Here is a 26604-nt window from a genome sequence, read left to right on the forward strand (position 1 = left end):
GTTATGCTACTCAACGCCAGGAGTTTAAATCTCAAAATCCATGTGCTCAAAGCACTCCTTAGTATGGAGAACATTGACATCTGTGCAGTAACTGAAACCTGGTTCAAGGCTCCAGAGAGCACTCCAGCACTACTGGGCTACAACTCATAACACACATTTTGGCCACAGAACATGGACCGAAACACAAAAGGAGGGGGTATATCCATATTCATCAAGGATACTCACACCTCCAGGTTAGTGGTGCTGCTTGATACCTCTGAGATCATCCATGTGCAACTAACATCGGGAAAATCTGCAATTCAAATTATGGCCTGCTACAGATCACCCTCCATGACCCAGGACCACCACTCCACCTTTCTGGAGTCACTGGAAAACATGAAGGTGTTACCGAACACCCTGATATTGGGTGTTTTCAATTACCCTACCATTAACTGGGAAAACTACTTGAGTACAAACTCTCAGGCTCAGCGCTTCCTGGAATTTATCAACTCAAATGCCCTGGATCAGCTGGTAAACTCCCCTACTAGAGGCCACAACATATTGGACCTGGTCATCACCAACATGGTGACAGGTGTTCTGTACCGGAGGTCAACCCGTCACTGGTTAGATCAGACCATAAACTAATCACTCTGGATGTCCACACCCCACCACCACCCCCAACCAAGGAAACCACAGTGAAAAACTTTTCTAAAGCAAACTTCACCTTACTTAAGGCAGAGGTGGTAAGTTTCACAGCCCCCACGCTAAAGGATAACACTGCCCAAGATGCAGAATCCTTTACAATTAAACTCTCTGAGCACCTACAAGGATGCATGGATCAGGCCATCCCTAGCAAGACCAAGACTCACTCCCCTAAGAGAAGGAAACCAGTTTGGTGGACCCCTGCCATAAACAGGTTATACAACAGAAGGAAGAAACTAGTTCAGAAAAAGCAAATCTCAAGAAGGAAAGACATCCCTGATCAGTATCAGTAAGAAACTAAGGTCCCTCATAAAATCATCCAAGGCTAACTTCGAAAAAATAAATAGCCAAGGATTTGAAAGATAACCACAAAGCCTTCTTTAGCTATGTCAAGAATCTAAGTGGCAACTCACAGATATGCACTGAACTAGTGCAAAATAGCACAAAATATACTGAACCCACTGATATTGCCAACATCCTGGCAGATAGATTCAGTGCAAACATCACCTACCTCTCACCTTCAAAACGGCCCACAACAATACCAGAAAAGTGTAGTGTCCCGGAAATCACAGAAGCACAGGTGAAAACAGCCCTTTCAAAAGCCAAAAACACAGCATCAATGGGGCCAGATGGTGTCCCAGGCTGTGTCTTGCATGAACTACAGAACGAACTAACCCCACACCTAAACACGCTGTTCAGCCTCAGCCTCTCCACAGGCTACGTGCCCATAGAATGGCACACAGCAATGGTTATTCCGCTCCACAAAGGAGGGGCCACAACTGACCCTGGTAACTATCACCCCATAAGCCTGACTAGCCTGGACTGCAAGGCTATGGAGCGCATCATAATGGAACTCATTAACAAAGACATTGGGAACCTCCAAACACTTGACCCGACCCAGTTCGGCTTTGTTAAGGGCAGATCTTGCCTACTAAACCTCGTTGACTTCTTCGAGACAGTCACCAAGGCCATAGACGAGGGAAAGGTGGTTCACACAGCCTACCTTGATCTTGCCAAGGCGTTCAACACCATTCCTCACTCAGGTATTATAGAAAAACTCACCAGCCTGAACATAAACCCCTACGTCACAGGATGGGTTGCCAACTGACTTACAGACAGAACACAAGTGGTGTCCTGCAAGGTTCGGTTCTGGGACCCCTACTGTTTGGCATATATTTCTCAGACATACAGGCAAACACAGGAGGACTATGGCTAACCATGTTCGCCGATGACTGCAAACTGGGAGCCATAATTGACTCTCCGGCTGACATGGACATCCTTCAAAAAGGCCTTACTGAGACAGATACCTGGTGTCAAAGTCATGGCCTCAAGCTAAATGCCAAAAAATGCATAGTCATCCCATTTGGGAAAAACAAAACACCCATGAATTACCACACAGGTGCTAACCCCCTTAATACAGAAGAGGTAATAAGAGATCTGGGGACCCAGGTAGATAGTAATCTCTCCTTTGACAATCATATTGCCAAAGTAGTTAGTAAATCCTTCTATGTGGCCCGTCTAATTACTAAGGGGTTCGCATCTAGAAATAAAGAGGTTATAGTGCCTCTCTACTCGTCACTCATCAGACCCATCATAGAGTACAATGCTCCATTTGGGATGTACCTCACAAGACACTTCCAACAGCTGGAAAGACCACAAAAGCACCTCATCAAGAGGATTACTGGCCTCAAACATATGTCCTATACAGCCCGACTGAAAAAACTCCAGCTGTACTCAGTGGCATATTGCTTACTCAGAGGTGATCTCTGCCTGACTTACAAAGCCATGTCTAACTCAGAATTGATGGACATGCTCCACCTAAAGAAATCCAATTCACTGCGTGCCATGCGCTCTAGTGAGCTAAACCTCACCACAACAATAAATAGAACATGCTGGAGGGATAGATTCCTGTCACAGAGACTCCCCATGCTTTGGAACAAAATTCCTAACTACATTAGGCAGAGCCCCTCACTAACACTCTTCAAGAGAAGCCTTGACGAGTGGATGGGTAACAGAAAATACACCCCTGGGATCACTTCATTGGCTCTTCTTGACAGAGGCTCAGTTAATTAATCAATGGGGCAGCGAAAGCCGGCACAATCTGGCTAGGCTTAGAAATGCCCTCGGGCACATAGCCTAGTACCTATCTATGAACCTATATATATATATATATATATATATATATATATATATATATATATATATACATATATATACATACATACATACACAAACACATATCTATGTGTTTGTGTGTGTATATGTTGGTTTGTGTTTGCAGAAGGATACTTAATTTTGTCCACATTTTAGTCAAAAGATATCTGCAGTGTGTGATAGGCTGTTTGGTCAAGAAGCTATATTCTTCTGCCAAAACTGGCAAGTGCACCTTATGTGTACCCCTTTCCCACATTACTATGACAATCTCTGAGGGCACTACCACACCTTGGATGAAGCATAAGTCTGCCTGATTTTTGCTGAAGTCCTATTTTGTTAAACTGTTAAACTGTCTTGATTAAATGGTCATAACAAGCCTGTCACTGTGAACTGACTGATGCCTATTGCATTCCATCACATAAAATAAAATAATTAATCTTCATACTAAGTATTTTTTGCCAATATATCATTTCCTCTTTATGAGCAGTGTATGTCTTTAGGTTTTGGTTTGAAAACATGCCAGAATGTTTCTTTTTATAATTTTTTGTTTAAGCCTTTTTTTTTCTTTGTAGCCATTATTTGTTACTAGAACTTTTAAAAATACATCTATACGGAACAGTATTGCCTTTCACTTTTTTCTTTCCCTCTTCAACTTTGTGCCAGGTGTCTTAGCTTAATCATATTTGAGCTAATACATTGTTTTACTAAAAAAAAAATCTGGAAGGCTCTTTTCTTTAGTCACTTTACAACTTAAAGCAGTAAGCAGACAAGACACCTTAAAAGTCAAGAAACCTACATGCTGATTTTATTTACTTAATATTTGTAAATCTAATATGTGGCATGGTTCATGGACTCATCTCAAAACAGGAAATATATATATATATATATATATATATATATATATATATATATATATATATATACATACATACATAAAATCTAGCTATATAGCTATAGGTTAAGGGTTCATAAGGATGCAGGAAGCAAGAAGTCTGCAGTGTGTCAGAGCAGGGAATGGGGTTAGAAAGTAAACAAATAAATGCCACTATGTTTTTTTTCCAAATTTACCTTAGAAATTTCCAGCACTACCCTGCTGGTAGACCAGAGAAAGGACAATGGGGTCAAGGGATGAGAAGGATCTTCCAAAAAGTTTGGCACATAATCGTACTAGGTGGCAATGCCAAGGTAAGCAGTGAAGACAACAAAACAGTAATGTGTTACTGTCTAGAACCACCTGATAAGAAAATACCGCAGCTATATTCTGCATCAGCTGAAAACATCAGTCAATTACCTCATCTGAGTAAGTTTCATTGGAAATTCCAGTGGCAGTTTCTAATATCTGAAGCTCATCTTTAAAAATTGAGTGGTTTACTAGAATGAGAACCTATAAACTGCAATATTTGCCGTGCCAGCCACCATACTGTCTTATAACTGACGTTCAGCTCATATTTTCTTTTAATACCTCCCAGTGCTATTAAAGTAACTGCAGGACATATCTGAGACAAATTACGTCTTTATATCTTGGCGTACGTTATCAGATAATGACAAAGTTTAAACTCATTACAGTTTTTTGAAATTTTGTTTTACTTAATGAATATGGTGTTTCTTATTAACAGCCCGCATTTTATGTGGTACATCAGATATGTCAAAAGTGAGGCAGGAAATACAAATCCCAAAGAACACTATCTGATCTACTACCAAAATCAACTTAAAGTCAGCTGAAAATATCTTTACAAGTCCACCGACCAAGCACAACAATTGTTCATGTGGACCTCCAACTACAGATTTTGAAGTTATTTGTACAACCTAGTGCGGATTGTTCATCAGCTAGATAAGGATCATTTTAGTTCTATGCATCTGTCCCATCCAGAATGTTCCATACAGCCTGGGCTTTGTAGTGCTAGAAGCAGTAAATGCATTGCTCTATACGCCATTCCAGCTGTGTTACATGTGATTTATATCACAGGAAGTAGAAAAAAGTGAGTCTTTACAAATGCACTCATTAGATGAATAAAGTGGTAATGCTCTGCTTTAAAGTATTACCCCAAAGCATCTATATTTGATAACTGTATAATTACATGCATCCAGGGAAACCAGGGAACACTTTTGGTGTGTTTAACCTTGTACATGTAACAAAGAAGATAGGAAATTTTATGCTAGTGCCAACTGTATAAACAGGACACAGAACATGAATTAAACATTGTTATAATGGATTGCATTTATATTTTGATACAGGTGATTACTGTTTTCATAGCAATCTATGTTTGATCATATCAAGTCTTAATGGCTTAATTAATTAATTAATTAATTAATTAATTAAGTCTTAATTAATTTTCACAAAGAACCTTAGTGTGCTAATTAAAGTATGAACCTTCATAGTATCTTTATGGGTCATTTTGTGCCTAGCCAATTTCCCTTTCAAAGTTGAGAATCAAACCCTGTTCCTAGTGTGTGTGAGGTAAGCACCTTAACCATTATGCCAGCCTCCAACCTCCTTATGACAGTCCCCATTTTTGAGAATATACAGCATTACAAAACCTAAATGTGCACATAGGCCAGCACTGAGGATCTAAAGAAACCATGTGGGACTCAGACTGACTGATTTTGACTTACTTTATTCTAAGTACTTTACAATCTGAATAAAGACAGGTTTTTGAAATATCTATTAAACATGCTTTCAACATTTCTGTGTGCTTTTATATGTTTCTGATGAAGTATTGAAGAATGCAGAAAAATGTGCCTTTTGTTAATTTTGATTTAATAATTTGTCACAGCTTCATTACTCATCCTTATTTTTCTTTTATTATTTCGAGGGGCTCTTACTCATGCTGCTGGCAGGGTTTGTTATCCAAATGTAGAAATACATATATAACCTAGGAATATGTTGTACAAACTGTAGTTGCATTTAGGGGACAGTCTTCAAAAAAAAAAAAAAACAGTCAATCAATTAACATGCTTCTCTTTCAGATTCTGAATGCAAAGTATTAGATAAAACACAAAACAAATCTAGCACTGTACAAAACATATGCGTTAAGTCAGGTTTGTTGCCATTTTGAGAGAAATAAGGAAATAAATAAATAAATACATGTGCTTATTTATTTTCTTACTATGTACCTTAAAAGTTCACCCAGCATATCTTACTGTACTCTGCAGAAAGCATTAACTTTGTAAACATTCATTCTTAATATTAAAGAACAGACTTTGTTAAAGTGAAATAAAAAAAAAAACACATCAATGTTTTTTACATCACTAAACTCTAAAATACTCAAAAACTTTGTAACATATTCATTTTTACAAAAATCAATGACTTTGTTGTGATTAAACTCTCTGCTCACTTCAAAAGTACTAGGTGTTAGAACAGAATTAAATGAAACAACTGAATTACCAGTATCATGTGCCCAGTGGATATGTCCATGTTCGATTGGACAGGTTCCTCACACCAAGAAGAGGTGCTGCTCCGAGCTGTGGGACTTGGCATTGGTCCATCACTGAACTGAGATGAGATGCTATTGATCCGAGATGTGTGTAGGGGTTCTGGTCGGTCTGACACCTTAACAGCCATGCGTTGACGGCATAGCTCCTGGAAGAGACAAAGAAGGAAAAATCTGGATTAGTGATAGATTTAGGGCAATGATGTTTGTCAGAACCATATAAATTGATGTACTGGGAAGATACAGTACAAAGTTTACTTTTCATCTGAAAAAACAACTTTAAAATAACATTTAAAGTGACAAAAAGTTTCAAAACAAGCAGTAGTTTCAAGACATCAAGGAAAATTCTGCCAGCATTTCCATTTATAATGATTGTCATTCCCAATTGTTCTATTTTATAGTTATGTGATTAGAAAGAACAACTTGTAACTTGTTCTACATACGAGGACATATGTGTACTACAGAGAACTAAATTTAAGTCTTATACAGTTTGTTTACTTATACAACACTTACAAAGATTATATATTTGTTCTGCAACTTTTTAACATGTTGACATCAAAGTGTATGTGTTGGGGTGTGGTGTGGGGCATTTTGGCTGGTGCAGTTCAGATCACTTATTTTGTCATTCAGCATAACATTAAAACTTGCAGTCTTTCTGTCTCACAGACTTGTGCCTCCCAAGACAAAAGGCTTTAATAAAAGAAACCATAGACACTGAAAGCCAGGGACTGGACTGTGCAGTAGCCCATGAACCTAGCTGCTCCCACTCAAACTCGAATATGAGTTCAGCCAAGCAGCTGGATCATGCTAAAGGTTTTGTTTTAGGGAATGAAATGCAGAAGTGCTCGCAGGCCAGGTAAATCAGGAAGAGAAATGGGGAGGGATAGTTTAGATTTAGGAAGTGATTGGCAGTTCAGGATTAGGGGAAGGGGATTTTTGGAAGGTATTGAAAGGTTAGGTTATGGAGGCAAGGAGAATTTTAGAATTAGGAAGTGATCAGAAGATTATTTTTAGGGAGGAGAAGGGTATTTTAGGTTTATGGAATGATCGGAAGGTTAGGGTAAGGGAGAAGAGGAGGAGGACTGTAGATTTAGGGAGTGATCCAGAGTTTAGGTTTTAGGGATTGGGTGAATAGGTGTTTTTATGGTTAGGATCAGGGTTTTGGGAGGGATACTTAGACTATTGTTCCTTCATGGAGATCTAGCTAGTGGGAGCTAGAGCTCTTGCCAACACAAGTGTCATGAGTAAATGGCAAATGAGCACTTTTAGTAGGCCCATATGTGTATGTATATATATATATATATATATATATATATATATATATATATATATATATATATATGTGTGTGTGTGTGTGTCTGTTTCTCTCTCTCTCTCTATGAAACAGTCAAAAATATAAAAAAGCAGCCAGAAAAACATGACAGATATGATAGATAAGATGTTGTAAACAATGTTATTTTGCCATTAGGTATCAAAATACAATACATTTAGGGGCAGAGTATTTTTTTGTAACAAGATTGTGAAATGTTTAACTTATTGGAAACATTTAAGAATAAAGTCAGAAAAAAAAATATTGGAAGGACTGTATTTCTTGAATTTGAAACTACAGTCAAAAAAGAAGCTAGATGTTAAATTTAGGACTTTTGAGACTGATTCCTTACAACTTATTTTTTTTTAATTTTCTTGTGTTATGTAAAAAAATAAAAAATATAATATATATATATATATATATATATATATATATATATATATATATATATATAAATCAAAGAAATGTTTGGATGGGGGTGGAAGGTCTGCATTGCATGGCAGATGTATATGAAGGGAAAATTCAGCATATTTCAAAAGTGACTAATATGAATGGAAAAGGGGAAAATATGAGGTTGTGAGGTACTGGGTCACTTTAAGGCTTGCTTTTTTGTGGAGACCAATCTTATTTAGTACAGAATTGCAAGAAGAAAAGATGCAGTCAATATGGGGAGAGGGGACATACTATTAGAAACTGTAAATTGAAATGTAATGACAGGGAGGCATTCTTGGTTTGAGTGAGCAATATTAGAGAAAGAAAGGATATATGAAGAAGAAAGTTATTCAGAGAAGAAAGAGTGTGAGAAAATACTATTAAAGGAATAAATAGAGAGAGTAATGTAGGAGAAACAACTAAAAAAGAAAATGCAGTTAATATGGATGAGGATGAAATAAATGTTGTAGAGATTGTCTTGAAAGACAACATTCAAGTGCAAGAAATTAGCAGATAGGAGAATATGAATTTGAAACAGGAAAGGAACAAGAAAAAAATTATGAAAAATGTATTGATGGAAGAGTAATTCAGTGGAAGAGAAAAATAAAAATAAAAACTGGAAGTAAGAAGGTCACAGAAAAGGAAAGGATGATGTAACTATATTCACATTAAATGTGAACATTTTGGTAGTAGTTGAATAATGTAAGAAAGTTTAAATGGAAGTTATATGCTTATTGGATATAAGACAAGTTAAAAAGAAAAGACAGAATTGAGGCATTATAAGAAAAAATATGATCAATAGGGAATAACGTGTTTTGGCATGGAAATCTGATAAGCAGTGAAACAATAAAAAATAAAAGTGTTGAATGTTACAGTAATAATAAATGGAAGACCTGTGATATGTGGTATGAGAAAAAAAAGATAAATGTGTTAGAATAACTATGATTTATGCTTACACAAATGTAACAGAGAATATGAACTTGTGTGAAGTGTTTAAAAAGTTTGTTTTGGTGAATATGACCATAATTATGGTGGGGTGTTTTACTTGAAATTTTCAGAAAAGAAAAAGGGAAAATAACACAAGACTGTGGTGGTGTTGCTGCGGTAACATTGTCGCCTCATAGCAAGACGTTGTCCCATTCGATTCTCAGCTAGAGCGTCTTCTGTGTGGAGGCATACATGAATGGGGCGTGCCTTCATTGAAGGTTGTGCGTCAGGGCTTTTAACCCGGTATGTAAAAATCCACTACCAATCATTAGCGGACCGGAGTTCCACTGTGGTGACCCCTAACTGGGAAAAGCCGAAAGACACAAACAAATCAAGGTAGTGAAGGAAGCTATTAGACATGGGCTACAAAAATTAGAGAAAACAGGGACATAATAAAACTGAAATAGATAATGAAATATATTCAAATGATCTAAAATAAATGCAAGGAGTGGAAATTGTTGTGCTTCCAGATCATAGAGCAGTATGGACTAGAATATGTAATTATAAAAATAGAATAAAGGAAGGCAAAAGTACAAAAGGACTAACAGGCAAGGTTAGTAAAAAGGAAGACGTGAAGGCAAATTGAAAAAAAAATATGGGAAGAACATATGGTGACAAGACTATGTTAAGAAAATTGAACACAATGCTAGGTGGAATATAAAGAGAAACATAAGATTTTTAGTGGTAGAAACACTGAGATTAAAAATAACAGAAATAGGAAGGAATATGAAGACATTTTGAACTGGTTTAAGAAATTGATGGAAAAAGGATGAACTACTATAAATGAAATATAAAGACATTTGTGTGAAAGAAACAGAGGTAAAGTAAAACCAATGCTATTTAGGCAAAGGTTTTTAAGAGGAAAAAATAGGAGATTTCATCTTCTTTAGGAAAGAGATTAATAAGAGGTGGAAAACTGCGGCAATATTTGATGGAAAGGTTGGTATTAAATGCAGGCAGAAAGAAATCTTAAAGATTGTGGAAACTTTTGAATGTAAGATGAATTACACAAAAGAAAAAGATTAAACAAAACGAAAACCAAGGTATTTGGGGAAATAAAAAATAAAGAAATCAATATATTAGAAGCATGTTTTGGGGTATATATATGACTATGAAATCAGTGGATATAAACTGGAAGAAATAAAAGGATTACTTTCATGGTGGAAAAGCTTTAGCTTCTAATAAAAAGGTTTATATGTTAAATATGTATATTCTGGGAAATTGATGTATTTGGGGGGTATTTACATATCTTCAGCAAAAATGGAAAAGAGTTACTAGAGATTCTTTTTTTGTTTTAGTTTTATTATGGGTTCAAGACTGAGTCCACTGAAAAGAAGAATATTATATAAAAAACAGGGCATTCTAAATTTTTCTTAAAAAAATCAGTAGTATATTTATTATCTGTGGCTCATTTGGGTGATAAAATATGAAAGAAAAAAGATAAAAATGGTTGACAAAATAGCATATGTGAGGTATGAAGATGTGAAAGCAAGAAAAAAAGAAAAAAGTGTGATAGAAGAAGAAATCAAAGACAAAGAATTATGTGTATAACACAAAGTTGTGGAATTAGAAGTTAATAGTTGCATGGATAAGAGAAAAGAACGGAATAATAAAATTATGGAGGAATGCTACATGGTAGATCCATGGAGGAGATTAAATAGGAATTAAGAAATGTGATTAAAGAGGAAATAGATTTGAGGGGTTCTAAAGCAGGATTTTTTATTGAGAATACCATTGGACAAATTACCTATCAAGAGTAATATGAAGTATACTGTAATATAAGAAAAAAGTATAATGAATGCTATGAGGAGAGGAGGAAACAAGTAGCATTTTTTTTTTTTTTTTTTTAAATCTAAAAGGATTGAACAGTTTTGGAATAGATTTAAAAATGAAAATGTAAGGGTTCAGGAATATAAGTATGGGAATGAGTTTACATGGAAAGTATAAGAAAGAAAAATGTGAAATGGATAAATGGGATAGAATATTATTTGTAGGACAAGGCTGTTGTGGAAGAGAAGATGTGAAGGATTTTTATATAACAAATGTAGGGATGATGAAGATACATTAATCAAAATAAAAAAGATGGTCATGGAGAAAAGGATGAAGGGATGAAAGGAAAGGTGAAAAAGTGTTTTTTGTACAAGGAGATTATTTAATATAATAAGCATGCATCTTATTTTGGTTCTTTTTGTTTTGTGAAACAATGTAAGTATTTATTTTATTTCGACAATGTTATCCCCTTTAAATTGTGCATGTATTACTTGAACATCACTAATATTCTCCTCTAATTCCATGTCATTCAACAATTCGTTTTAATTCCCAGTACCTATCCAACAAGATTAACTGTATCGTACCAAACGGAATGCAGCCATCTTCTCATATCTTACTCCTTCTCGATAATATTCTGTCCGCTTACGTTATTGTTATGTTATCAAAGCACAATGCAGATTCGATCTCTCAAAGATAAGATACTGGGGAAAGAGGGCCAGTAAGCTTTTTAGCTTGTATTCTTTCTGTCTGCCCCAGTACTTCACATATACATTTGTCTATATAACACTGTGCAGATTATGTAATTCCCTTGTTCCTCTTCATACTTTGCAAGTGTGCATGTCTACCCTGTATTTATATTGGCTTTGTGAGTTACATCAGCTTTTCCCACATCATGAAACATGTCTTGGCGAACTGGCACTCCTTCAAATTGCAAACCAAAGACTGAAGTCAAACTGTTCAAACCAAAGAAAAAAGCAAACCGAACCAGCAGGAAGAGGCTCCCAAAAAGTACACCACTAGTGAATGTAGAAATAAAATCCAGTAGTCCAGAAAACAAAAGCAGATGGAAGTTTATTGCATTCATCAGATACTCCTTCAAATTGCCTGAATGTATTTGAAGTGAGTGCGGAGATAAGGTCTGGTTCCCCCAAAACCTTGGAGGGGATTAAGGGGTAGTAAGAGAATGAATGCATATTACTGGTAATGTGTTGCTTGATAAACTGAACTGTCACAACACCGCCATTACTGCCTAATGCAAACTGGTATGAGGCAAACATCTTTAATAATCGCACTCTTTCTTTTTTAAAGAAATTTGTTTAAACTAATGCAATGAAAAAAGGCTAGTCAATAAAGAGTTGTAAGCCCCAAAAATCAGACTAGTCTATTGACAGCAACTGTCAGATCAAGGCTAAATTAAAGTAAACAACAGATTTAAAGAAGCAAAACATGCATTGACTGGTTATTGAAATGAACTTGCAATGACTGGACTGAGTTTGTGCATTAATTCATTGGCTTCATGCTCACCACATCAAATATACTGATCACCAGCTGATGCCAGTCTAACCTACTACTTCCCAATAAGTAAAAAAAAAAGAAAAACAAACCACAAAGATTAAAATTTCTGAAAAAAAATTGTACCCTGTCATTTTTTACCACTGGAGTTTTCTTTTCATTTACTGTATTATATTAGTCAACATATCATACATCATGCGGAAGTGAAAACCGCTAATAGTAGTAGAAAGTAATGCACCTAATGAAAACATATAGCAAACTGATACCTCTGCAGCCCTAGAAACAGTGACTCCATTTTAATTAGGCAGGAAAAGTCAGTATATAACACCTAGTTCAGATTCACAAGACTTTAACTTTATACATATGTGTTACAAATAACAGCAATTAATGTTACATTATTCCACAAAAGAATGCATAAAAAATTTGTCATACTCCAGTAATTTAATTGTTTACCTATTAAGGTTGTTTTACTGAACATTTCCAGTAGAGGACTTATTATTGAAAAGGCTGAGGAATAGCTTAGAAAAATTTCCTTAAAATTGCAATGGGAACCTACCCGCTCTCTGCAATAAATAAACATGTGAATGACTACTTATATGTGTGTGTGAGGGGGATTTTTTAATTTTATAAATGCATTACCCCACAACAAAGGGGTTAACTAAGCAGTAAAGGCAGGCTGACATCTAAGCACAGTGATTTGGTTATCCAATCAGACAATATACTCAGTGCTAAACAGATACAAAAACAGAAAAAGAAAGAAGGAACCAAAAAAGAGAATGAGTGTGTGGTACAGAAGCAGAACAAGCAAATGAACACATGAAACAAGTACTGAGAAGAAAAGTCCAGATCCTTCTTCACTCCACATAAAGCGAAGTACCGGTCTTATTCTATTCAAACAATTTTGAATGGATGGGTAACTGCAAATTCACCCCTGATTTAGCACCCCTGTCCCACATACTTAAGGGAAAGAAGACAATGTCCGAACCTGTCCTTATTTGGTGTACCTTTGGGTTATTAGTATGCAAGACATACGGATAAAAAGTACCATGGAAGTGTACGGCTAGGTTTCTTAACATCCTCATAGACCAATAGCCTAGTAAGTAGCTATGAACATAGAGGGCTTAACAAATGCATGACTATTTCAGCCACAGTTCTTAACATCTACTGTAAACAAACATGCTTTCTATTCACTTAATATCTTACATGCAAAAAGGTATAGCAATGTAAGATAAAATAGCATATCGCACCATTCCTTCCCATGCTGCTCTATACCAAACAATATGTTAACTTACAAAACCACATACATTTCATCAGGGTACTAGAAAACAGTTCTATGATGTTATTACTTCTGCACTCATAAACATATACCAGGAAGACACAAAGGTACAGGTACATTCAAGCCAAAAGCCCTTTTATAGAATTATAAACTTAATAAGATGTTCAGTGGAACATGCACTACTTATCTTTCAAAATGTTCGTAATCACACAAAGAAGTCTAAATGAAATCTCAGTGTGAAAGCCACTTTCCCTTCTCATCAAATCTTCCATCTCTAACCATGTGCTCAGTTTGTGTTCAGTGACTGAAAGTAATGATAAAGTATTTCCTAACTACATCAGAAAACTGAAAGGAAAAATTACCAATCTAGGATGTTATCACAATAGAGTTACATGATGCAGGACACAATGCATGCACTTGTAGAAAAACAAATTGTATAAAATTTATAATAACCAGTGACAAAGTGCTGCACAGACCAGGGGCGTCCATTATATAAGTGTGTGTGTGTGTGTGTATATATATATATATATATATATATATATATATATATATATATATAAAACAGATATAGTAACTGTTGCACAACTACATTTAAAAACTCATGTTCCACAGCACAAGAAAACATACATGTGGTTTCCTATAAAGACTCCAAGAATGAAACCCCTTTCAGTTATGTTAAGGAAAATAGCATCATATGAACGTGTCCTTGACCTATGACCTATGGAAAGATACCAATTCACAATAGGCAGATCACATCATAACCAAATAATTTTAGGCTAATGATTTTGATTAGTATTTTGTTGAAATAAGCATCACAAAAAGAGCATTCACAATGATTCACCTTCTTTTGTAGATATGGAACAAGGAAGTTCTTATTTTTTGAATTTTGTAACATTCTTTGAAAGTACAACATCAGTACTTGATGAAGGGCTGAAAGCCCATCCTGCTGATTTTCACCCAGCTAAGGCATCAGACACTACTCAGTGCAAGGGGAAACACATTAAATCTAAATCCATATGCAATTCAGTTGGTAAGAATTGCCAACAAATAAAAAACAAACAAAAAAAAAAGCACAGGACTTAAGAAGTCAAGCTTGGGAATTACTTGACTATCTTCACAGGACTTCTAGTGGTGTTTCACATGATTCTTTAATGGGGTCATTTCCATTTTGAACATTTTTCTCAGATATAATCATGGGAAATGGGTTATCGGTAACTAAAATACTATTGACTCCAAAATGGATAATATAACTACTACAATAGGAGACAATTACATTTTTCAAGGTGTCCTACAAGTAAAAAGAAAATGTACACTGATTACTACTGTAAGGATCACATATTTAATTTCAGCAAATGTAGCGTAATGTGACTGAGGTAGGTGGACGCACATCATGATTACATAGGAAATAGTGACATCATAAAAGAATGACCCCATATATGGAGTTGGCAGTGACAGATGGAATATTCAGCAGTTTTATATGCTCAACTATTTTGGGGAAAGGATTACTGGGTTTGCATGGGTATAGCTAATTATGGAGACTTAACACTTTAGCCCTTCTAAAAGCAAGGAGGCATGTACTGGGGGATCAGACACAAACTTCATCAATATCACTTTATAAAAACATATGGTGAAATAAAAAAGAGAAAGGCATAAAAAATCTAGCCATACATGGATGATGACTCACCTTGGCATGATTCTTCAACCTAGCTGGCAGTGACCTTTGAATAACCAGTGGGCAAAAAAATGAGTAAACTGGATGAGAAGACCTTTAATAGCAAATGATTGGGCAGGGGGAAAATGTAAAAATGAAAACTTATGAATGCATTTATGAACCTATATTGTACCATACCACACCACACTACAGAGTGCCATTGCACACTGTACTAAAATATACATAACTTTGAATTTTTATTCTGAGCTATCGTTATCAGCCAGCAGTTAGGACATAAAAAACTATCCAAGTCAACATGTTGAACAGCTTAAAACCCACTTGAATCATCATACTTTATTCAAAGAGGCAGTTGTAGCCAAGATTGCAAATAAGTATGCAGCTCCTGGCAGATGTTACTTACAGAATTCTTAATCTGACAACAAAGTTTCTAATTTTCGCCTTGAAACTGTTCTTATTGATTACAAGTCATAAGCCACATCTTTTGAGCATAGCTGAATTGAATTCCTTACATTATTTCCTGCTTTCTTTCCTGTATCAGGCTGTTGAGTCAACATCTTGATCTTTGTCAGTATGAACTCCTTATGAAAATTGTCTTTGAAAAAAGACTACTAGAGGTGTTTTTCATCCTTCTAAAATCTTAATAGTAAAATCAATGTTTTCTAAACTAAAATTGACAGTATCCAAGAAAACGTCTCTTAAGAGTGTCTTTTAAGAAATTCCTACAACAGCATAAGCAGAAGTTTCAGGACATAGACACTTCTTTAAATGATACAGATGGGAGACTAGATGAGCAAGAAATGTAGTCTGATCTTCTCCTAAAGCAAAATAGCCTATACATTGACAAAACAGGAGTCCTATGAAAACAGAGATAAATGAACCACATAAAGATGGTGCACCTGAGGTAATGGAAGAGGAAAATATAGACAATTTTTTAATGATGAGAATCACCATGATGATGAACTTAAATACAGACTTTCTAGAAGACCGGCAAGACACTCATTTCCCTAGCCAAAAGTTTTTCAAATTGTTATGGCACACCAAGATCCATTTTCCTGAAATTTCTGTATTATCTAGCCAAGGAATTTGCACTTAAGGAAGTCTTCATTCAGAGTTAGAAATAATAAAATTCTTTGCGGAAATAACTTTGTTACCAGGACAATGGAAAGAAGAAAATGTTTGGTTTCCTCTGATAAATGCTTTGACTTAGAAATGTATGAAGGTTCACATAATGTATCATACTAGACTAAAATTTGTTTAGCTTTAAATATGATTGTTTTTAATCCCTTTAATGAAGTGGTTTCTTGCTGCTATCTTGTTGCAAACACAGGGAGAAAACTAATAAAACTCATCACTTTCTTTTTTTCCTCAAATTCCTCTTTTATGAAAAAAACAAAATTTAAAATCCTAATCCTTTCTCTTAATAATACAACCATTGAAGTCACTTCTCATGGCAAAATATTAGATATGGTAGTGGATGATAATCTAAAACTTGACTGGTATAAACAAAATTGCATATAAAAACTCACAAAATTTGAATAAGGGATGCTTTATAGAGCCCAAATGTTCCCACCAATGCAACTAAAGCTACCCTTACCACTACTTACTTCCTCCCCTCACTACTTTATGGTGCTCCCATCCTTACTAACCTCCAGGCAGCCCAAACAGCAAAACTTGAATAATGTTATAATAAAGTGGCTAAATTTGGAGGAAACATACCTTTCAAAATCCATCACTGCATAGCACCAAAAATCCTAAATTGGTTAAAACTACCTCATCAACTAACATATACTCAGCTACTTGCTACCTATAAAATTATCCCACATTCATCTGCTTGTCCAGCACTAAATACCATTCAACACAACTATATTCCTACTTGGTTGTAAAGATCAAATGACCAAAAACTCCTCACTTTCCACAAACCTATGAAATCTGCTGGGCGTGATCTGCACTCATACCTTATTGCTTAGGCCTAGAATTCCTTATCTATATCCATCAGGTTCATAACCTCCCTCCAGTCCTTTAATGTAATTCTGAAAGACTTCCTACCGCAAATCTGTCTCTGTTCTTGTTCAGCCTCAGGATAAACTAAATACCTCCATATGAACATGTACAGATTCATATCTTATGACTCCTTACTTTCCTTTTTCATTCACATCCTTACTTCAATCATATTCTCTCCCCTTACTCTACATCTAAATATGCCATAACCCTGTTTTTTCTCTCACTTCCCATTGCAATTCCTATTTGTATTATACTAACTTACCTTTAATTTCTATAAATTGGATAAACGTTCTCTAAATATTAAATCATCAAATAAGTTGTATCTATTTTTAATCAATATTGTCTAATTTTATATAATTATTTGAACTATAGAAGTATTTGTAAAATTATTGTTCTTAACTTTTTTAATACTTTGGAGCTTTTCTTCCCCAGCCTCCAATGAAATTCATTTTTAAACATCATTATATCCAATCTTAACACAGTATGATGGTTATTATTTTATTGTGGGTGGGGATTGGAATACCTATCAAAATCCAAAGTTGGATAGGTCTTGTCCACAAAGAGCATTTAATAAGCAGGCCGGGATAGCATTAAATGACTTCAAGGAAGATTTTCAATTATATGACCCCTTTTGTTATGCACATAATATTAATAATGCAATTAAGTATACCTTCTATTCACCATGCCATAAAATGTGGTCTAGGATAGATTTTTTCTTGATATCCAAAGCATTAATTAATTTGGAACCAGTAGTGGTTATACATACTCTATATCTATCGGATCACTCAAAAATTTCGTTAAGGTTTTCTAAAGATTTAAAAGATACAAGAATGCATAGAGGTTACAACTGGTCACTTAATCCAAATCTGTTAAATAAAAAGGATATAATAGATGGAATTGTAAAATATCTGAAAGGTTTAACAGATAGGATGAAGCTTCAGGAACATACTCCTGATATTGAATGGGCAGCAGCTAAATCTCAAATTAGAGGATTTCTTTTGCAAAAAGCCTCATATTATAAGAAAAGGCAAAACATTGATATTCAAAAATTAGAAACAAAAGTGAAGCTACTCGAGAAAGAACTGATTCAGAATTTTAATGCTCAAACAGAGAAGGAAATGTTGAAATGTCAAAGGGATCTCTTCTTGCTGCATAATAGTACAGTAACACTTCAGGAGCATAGGTGTTTAGTGAAATATGCCAATAATGTTCAAATACCATCAAAAGCATTGGCAAGGATTATAAATCAATTGAAAACAACTGTACATATTTCAGAAATACAATGCAATGACACAGTGTATTCTAAAACGGAGGATATTATTGACATTTTCGAAAAAATCTATACCAAGGTTTATGAGGGTCAAATTGATAGGTCTATACATAAACAGAATAAAAGATTCTTGCAAAAAATTAATTTTCCAAAATTAGAAGAGAGTCTGCAAGGTGATCTGATTAAACCTATATCTTCAGAGGAAATAGTATATGTAATTCAACATATGAAAGTACATAAGTCACCAGGTCCTGATGGTTTGACAGTTGAATTTTATAAAGAGTTTGCTGATAGTTTTGGTAAAATATTGTCTCATGTATTTAACTACATAATCAGAAATAAAATTAGTGACCCCCACCTTAATGCGTCAAAACAATCTTTATACATAAAGCTAATTCAGACCCCCAAAGCCCGGATAATTACAGGCCAATAGCATTAATAAATGTGGATATGAAAATTCTAACTACCATTATAGCATGTAGATTAAAAAAGATTATGATCCATTTAATTTCTAAGGAACAGGCTGGATTTATGGCAACTAGACAAACTAGTGATAACACACTTACATTACATAATATGATGATGTATGCTAAACAAAACAACTCTAATATTTATGCCCTTATAATAGATGCTCAGAAAGCATTTGATAGAGTGGATATAAACTTTTTGTTTGATGTGTTGCCTTATTTCAATATGCCACAGGAATTTATTCAGATACTACAAATATTATATAGTAATCCGTATACTACGTTATATATTAATAGGAGTTATTCTAAAAGAATACAGATTAAAAATGGTACACGGCAGGGTTGCCCTTTGTCCCCCTTATTGTTTAACCTTTATTTAGAACCTCCATTTTTATATATTAAGCAAAATTTGTATCATAATGCACCAATACTTTATAGGACTAAATTAATCATGTCGGCATTTGCTGATGATCTTATTATTTATTGTACAACCCCAATTTCTGATAGTGAAAAGATATTAAATGTTATAAACGAATTTTCAGAAGTCTCTAATTATAAAATTAATTTGGAGAAAACTAGTATTTTCCCGTTAAGAACCCCTAAACCTTTTTCATTAATGTCCCTGGTGGGGAAGATATCATGTAAAGAAAATATCGAATACTTGGGTATTAGTTTCTCTACCGATAATAAGGACTTTTATAGTAATAATATTAAATGAGTATGGGAACTAATAGTAGCTGATTGTGGCAGATGGAGGAATTTAAGACTACCGGTATTGGCAAAAGTATCAATAGTGAAAATGAATATATTACCACAAATGTTGTATATCTTTAGGTCTGCTCAAGTATCAATTACAAAGACAGTTTTTAAACAAATTCATAAAGATCTAGCTAAATTTATTTGGGAGCCAAAGAAAACTAGAATATCGTATGAGAAATTAATGACCCCGAAGAGTAGAGGAGGACTTGAGTTACCGAATTTTGAAGTATACTATTTAATTGTGAACACCAACAGGTGTTTAAGAATTGCTAATTACGAGGTAATTAGTGCAAAGTGGATACCAACTTGGGTGGTCTTGAATTACAAGCATATTCTAGATCAGAACATAAATCCTAAAGCTTTACCCTTTTTGGATAAAAGTAGTTTGATAAAGTATGGGATTATGGACCACTTAAAAACATATGTGTCATCTTTGCAAAATTTATTCCAATCAGTAGACTTGTTGCAATATATGATGGTTTTTCAGCCTTTCCATAGGAATCCCAATTTTAAACTAAATAATCAGTTGATTGATCTTAGTAAATTCCCATTAATAATTAATTTGACTCTGATTGATGTTTTTAATAAATTTCATTTATCGGCTTCGCAAGTTAGGCAGGAACTGAATCTTCCTAAGAGTTATATGGTTGTCATGAGACAAATCTGAGAACTTGCTCTGAGTCATTTTGAAAACTTTAAACCGGTAGTCGGAATTGTGGATAAATGCTCTGAATTGTGGCAGGCTCTCCAACAGGAAGTCAAATTTATAACAACAACAAATAAATTAATTAAAATTTAAAATTCCAGGATAAAATTCTGTTGTCAGGGTATTGGGTAAACAAAATGACAGTAGCAGATAATCAGGTATTAAAAGCAATTGATTTAACAATAAAATCGGTCTCTTTTCAAAAGTTGATGTATACGCAGTTGATGATTTGGAATAATGCTTATTATACTCGTCTTAGGTTACATAAATTTAATTCTAGGAATTCTCCAACTTGTCCATATTGCACAAATCAAACGGCGGATCTTCTTCATATGTTCTGGAGCTGCAAGTGTATATATAAACTTTGGAACTCTCTTAGAACACAACTACAAAAGATGGGTTATCAAAGTTCAACGTTATCATGGGAATTTATGATTCTACATGTTCCTCCAAGAGAGCTCTCTAGGTCACAAACTATAATATGTATGAATATTTTTTTGCTGATGAAGTTATATATAGCTACAAATTGGTTAGAACCAGACAAGACATCATGGGATAATTTCAAGCTTGTGGCTATAAAGCATATATTAGCACATAAATTACTCCTGAAGCAAAGTAACAAAAATATTAATAACCCAAAAATATGGGAAAAGGTTTTTAACATTATATTAGCATAATACTGTTATTAGGAATATATTAAAGTTTGGATGTATATGTGGAGGAAACAATGTTTTGAAAACATGTATGATATGTATGGACGCAAAGTACTTCTACAAATGTTTTGGCTTTGTTTTTCTTCCCTGGTGTCTTCTTTTTTGGAATAATGACAATTTTTTATATGGAAGCATTTCATGTAGATATTGTATATAGTTTTGATAGTAATAGTAGTGAATTATGTGTGTGATTTTATTGTATTTTGAAAATATATATCAATAAAAATTTATTATGGAAAAAAAAAAAAAGAAATTCATTTTGACAGTGTAGCCTGAAAGTCTATTAATACATCTAAAAATTCAGAAGATAGTATAATCCAAGGTAAAAGAAACATTTATATATTCCTCAGAAAACTAAAATGTTTCAGTTGGAACAGATTCTCAACATATGGGCACTCTTCGCCTTTTTATATTATATTTTATTCTTTTAGTGAGGTACTAATATTATACATGGTTTTGACATTTATTACATAATAGCTTTTTACCAATGTTATACTGATAAAACACAACACATATGTTAGGAACCTAAGGTAAATTTACTATCTTTGACATACTTTTATGTTAATATTCTTAGATTGAATGGTTGTTGAACTTTTGTTTATATTTTAGCAATTTACTTCATTTTTATTAATAAGTTAACATTTTAAATAATATACCAAAAGACTGCTGTAAACTAACATATATTTTAATAGGTTAAATTTGTATCTAGGGTATTTCAGTTTTGCATAAGTATAGTAGTTATTTTTTTGTTTAACAGTTCAGCTATTTGTTTTGCATGAGTATTGATTTGAAATGAACATATTACACATATGAATAACCTATATATATATATATATATATATATATATAAAAAAAATTATATATATATATATATATATATATATATACATATATGTGTGTATATACATATATACATACATACATATACAAATATATATACGTGTGTGTGTGTGTGTGTGTGTGTGTGTGTGTGTGTGTGCACGAGCACATCTATATGAATGTCATTGAGATGGTCAAAACTCCGATGACTGCACAGAGAAAAAGCTGACTGAACATTGCCAGCTTTGTTTTGGTGCAAAATTGCAAACAATAGAGATCAGAGAGTTTGTCCTTTCCCCATGGCAGAGTGATCTTAGAGCTGGTATATATAATTAACATGAGGTGTGGGAGGGCACTTTTTTTGTTTGTTCTTTGTTTTCCAATTTTTTCTGGATTGAACGCTTTTTTTTTATCATGTTCATCTCAGTTATATGAGTATATGACTAAGTGTCATGCATGTATGTATATATATATATATATATATATATATATATATATATATATATATGTATGTATGTATGCATATAGGGACAGGAATGGAGGGAGAGTGAAAGAGAAAGACAAAAAAGAGAACACAGTTTTTCTATCTCTGAATTTTCTTATCTGCCACATTTCTTTCCCTTCCCTCCACACAACATCATTAATTCGGACAAATCATACTTCCATGATTTCCAACATTAACTCCATTTTACATTTTCTGGGAAGAGTTGTATGTCACTCTTATGCACTGTTAGCCCAGTAGAAGAAAGTTAGGTGCAACATATTGAAAATGTTAATTATTTGTTTATTCCAGCATATGACAGTAAACGCCTGTGACTTTGGCCCATATAACATATTTTTACAAGGCTAAATAGAGAAAAATCATGAGAATAAACCAACATTAATGTACATTCAAGAGTACAAAAAGGCGTTATAAAAGCAGATCAATATGCACACAGTCTTTAAAGAAGAGTCAGGAAAATGAAATGTAGTACATGACTTAACTGGTTTATATAGCAGACCGTAACTCCCTCTGACATGTTTGTATACAACAGGCAGTTCCCCATAACATACCCTTTTGTGTAGCTCCTCATTCCTCATTCTGACAAATGTAGATCCACAAGGTGATTATATAACTGATTTAAAACAACACCATAAACAAAGTTAATGCCTAAAAAAGAGTAGTCATTAGGAACGAGGTCAGGAATTCTTATGAACAGATATAAGTGTTACTCTCTGTGATCCACTGTTGTAGTCAATACTTCAAATAACATTTTTCCTAGCCTACTTTGAGATAATGTTTGCAGTAATATGTACAGCTTTCTAAGTTGTAAGAAAGCATACATCTGATTAAAAATTCAAATAATAAAATTTACAAGCAAAGATGGCTTGTCACTATTCAAACATATATTTTAGATGGGCATTGCCAAAGAAAACCTTATTGCTCACACCCATGTCTAATTTGTAACTTGGTAACTGTATGAGCTGCTGCCACAAGACTGCTGCTCCGATATCTTTTAAAAGTGAATAGGTATTGTAAAGATCCATATATCAAGTGAGCTCTCCATAGTTTGGTTGTGTCCTTTGTGATCATCAGTCCAGAGTCTTCTGATTAATATGATAGCTGAAACTATCTTAGTTAATGGCAAAATGGCACACACCCATGCACAAACTTGTCTTGTAGTTTGCAGTGTGTTCCTTGTGGATATAGAAATGGATGTCAATTTATTCAACAGTCTAGTATATTTTCTACTGATCTAATGTTGACACGAACTGTGTCATTTTCTTAGTTCAGTGTTTTTTGGCACATTCTGTTTAGGACAGACATCTCACATTTCATCTTTTACAATTCTAGATGTGAGAACTTCTCAGAGATATTCACTAAAAGCACAAAAGCTTTATACAAGCTCTGATAGCGCATACACAGCTCTGTCAAAAATTTGCACAAGTTGTTGGATCAACATGAATGTTCATGCATTGTTCATTTGGGGGCTTTATTTTCACCTGTCTGAATGATACTTTCTAAAACAGAGGCCGTTTTTGGTTGATATATGAATACAAGGGGGTTCCAGTAATGTGGATACCAAATAAAATAGTAAATATTTTCAGAGGGTGTTATTTTGTCAATAGATTCAGGATTCTAAGTTTCCTCTTTCTGATAACTCTATGAAGAATGCAGCATTGCCTAGGATTTCCTATTCTTTAAAAAATCTTTTTATGGAATTACAGTTTTGTAGTTTTGATTTTTTTGTGACAATTCATATAAAAATATTTTTGATTCATTCAGCTAGCACCTTATTTTACACTGTGGTATTGATTATATATGATTTAATCAGATGACACAATGTTGATAAGCTAGCTGCTTGTCCCTATAGCGTAATTAAAATTGACTTCATTTACTGAGTAGTTCTTATTCATGACCTAGAGGAACAGATACTTAAATATGTTTATAGTAATTCTGTCTTTTTCTTGGTGAAACTGGCTCTTTTGCTGCTGATCCTTAATAATGTTAAAATAAAGCTTTCAGTTTGAAGCACATTATGGGGATACTTTGTTCTTTAGAATTACATTAGGGTAGTGATTGGACTGTGATCACTTACTTACCTAGAAAGGCATGTGGAATATTGGTAATTAACAAATCAAGAAGAAGTATGTCTGTTTGGTGTGAGATTTAGTCTTGTATGGGTTGTAAAAAGATGAGTTAAGTTGTTCAGGGTTAGGTATCTTAATATTTAAAACAAGTAATCTCCGTGGTATCCCCGGAGTCTCAAAACAACCCACTAAAGTGTAGTGGGTCTAAAAACAAAACAGTGTAAGAAACTTCTCTGTGTGGAAGATTTTCAGTCCATATATTTCTAGTTAATCACTGTGTATTAATCAGATCAGACAATAGTAGTAGAAGTAGCGAACGTAAACTCGTCAAGTCAAAAAGTAATAATAGAAAATATATAATTTTACAGCATTACTAAGTATTCAAAAGTAATCCAAGCAAGGCAGGCAGTCTGTTTCCAGTCGAAAAACCTTTATTAAGTACACATAATAAAGGATTTTTGACTGGAAACAGACTGCCTGCCCTGCTTGGATTACTTTCGAATCCTTAGTAATGCTGTAGAATTATGTATTTTCTATTATTACTTTTTGACTTGATGCGTTTACGTTCGCTACTTCTACTACTATTGTCTGATCTTATTAATATACAGTGATTAACTAGAAATATGTGGACTGAAAATCTTCCACACAGAGAAGTTTCTTACACTGTTTTGTATCTTAATATTTATTTACATTTTAGACCAAGTAATTATATGGCTGAAATCTCCTACTGTGATGATGTTGTTATTTATAGGGGTATGTTTTAGGATGTCAGCTATATTTTTTTAATTGTTAGTGCTGAAGGAAAGGGGTAGCGTATTTGTGACTGCAATATATACCTTTGTTGCTACTTTACAGCCAGCTGTGGGAATCTTAAACTTTGTTCTCGTTTTGTCCTACTAGGAGCACTGAAATTGTAGCCATCTTCCTGATCAGTAGTAATGTTCCTCCTCCTAATTTTAGTCCTGGTTTCTTTAGAGTAGAAGAGATGAAAGCTAAAGTCAAAGATAGCAGAGAAACATTTGCAGTGGTTTAACCAAGGTTCTGAAAGACCTAGGATATCTGGTTTGTTCTGCTATATACATGTATCAAGCAGATACCATTTTTTACTTTAGATAAGTTTTGGTAGTGAGTACTGATTGCTCAATGAATATACTATGTTTTGTTTGACTATTAACATTGATGTAGGCATTATCTGAAATGCATGTTTTATGGGGCTAAATTTGGAATGATGCCCCCTGCAGTAATATTTTTTTTATTATTTTTTTGGGGTCCACTTAGATGTCATCATTACTAGCACTGCCCCCAGTGTCCCATGTCAATATTGGGTTTACCAGCTACTTTCCAACCCTCCCAGGCTTACTTCAGTTTGCTGGGGTCAGTAGTGGGTCCTAATGGTGTTTTGGGGTCAGCTCCTCTGTGCTTCCATCCTTGGAGGATTTTCTTGTTTACACCATACCCACTCCCTTTCCCTGCCCCCCATGCTCTTTGATTACATCTGAGGGTAGCTCCCCTCTTTGGATGACACCTTTCCTTAGGAAGAATTTCAACAAGCACTCCCCCACCTTGGTCAGGCATGCCCACCCATTTCCTGCCATTTCATCAGTCACATGAGCCACACATTGAACCTGGATGTAGTAATGGCTTTATCCCTTCCATGCTACAGCAGCAGCTTCCCTGTAGTGATAAATTGTATACATACAAGTCAAAGTAAGACATAACACTTTTTTCTTAATTTTACAGTGGATTTGTATAACAATGCAATACTTGTAACTATAAAAAGAAGCTGCTTGCTGGACATGCAAAGGGCCTGGTAAATGAATCTTTTCCAGGTTGTCTCTTTTTTCTGTGATGGGGTATACTAACCATAAGAGAATTTGCTTGCCATTCTGAAATTTTAGTATTTACTAATTGTATAGGTAAGTCCTACAAAGGATATAGCTATAAGTATGACTGGAACAATAAGCTTAATTGCAGTGTTTTTTTTTAATATTAGTCTGCAGAAAATTGATTTGGAAAGTTTACATTTCTTTGAATGGGACTGAAGAATTTAGAAGTAACCAGAATGATAATGATA

The 26604-nt window shown here is 34.3% G+C and overlaps 1 protein-coding gene across 2 annotated transcripts in view; it reads right to left on the minus strand.

Moving 5' to 3' along the window:
* Positions 1 to 26604, minus strand: part of PTPRN2 (protein tyrosine phosphatase receptor type N2) — a 4238418-nt gene that overhangs the window by 418137 nt on the left and 3793677 nt on the right. For both annotated transcript variants that reach the window (XM_044062029.1, XM_044062028.1), the window contains exon 14: positions 6221 to 6415. In XM_044062029.1, coding sequence (XP_043917964.1) covers positions 6221 to 6415 — 195 coding nt within the window. The remainder of the gene's footprint in view (positions 1 to 6220; positions 6416 to 26604) is intronic.

Source organism: Protopterus annectens, chromosome 2.part1, assembly GCF_019279795.1.
Source record: "Protopterus annectens isolate FY-2018-M chromosome 2.part1, PAN1.0, whole genome shotgun sequence".
Classification (NCBI taxonomy): domain Eukaryota; kingdom Metazoa; phylum Chordata; order Ceratodontiformes; family Protopteridae; genus Protopterus; species Protopterus annectens.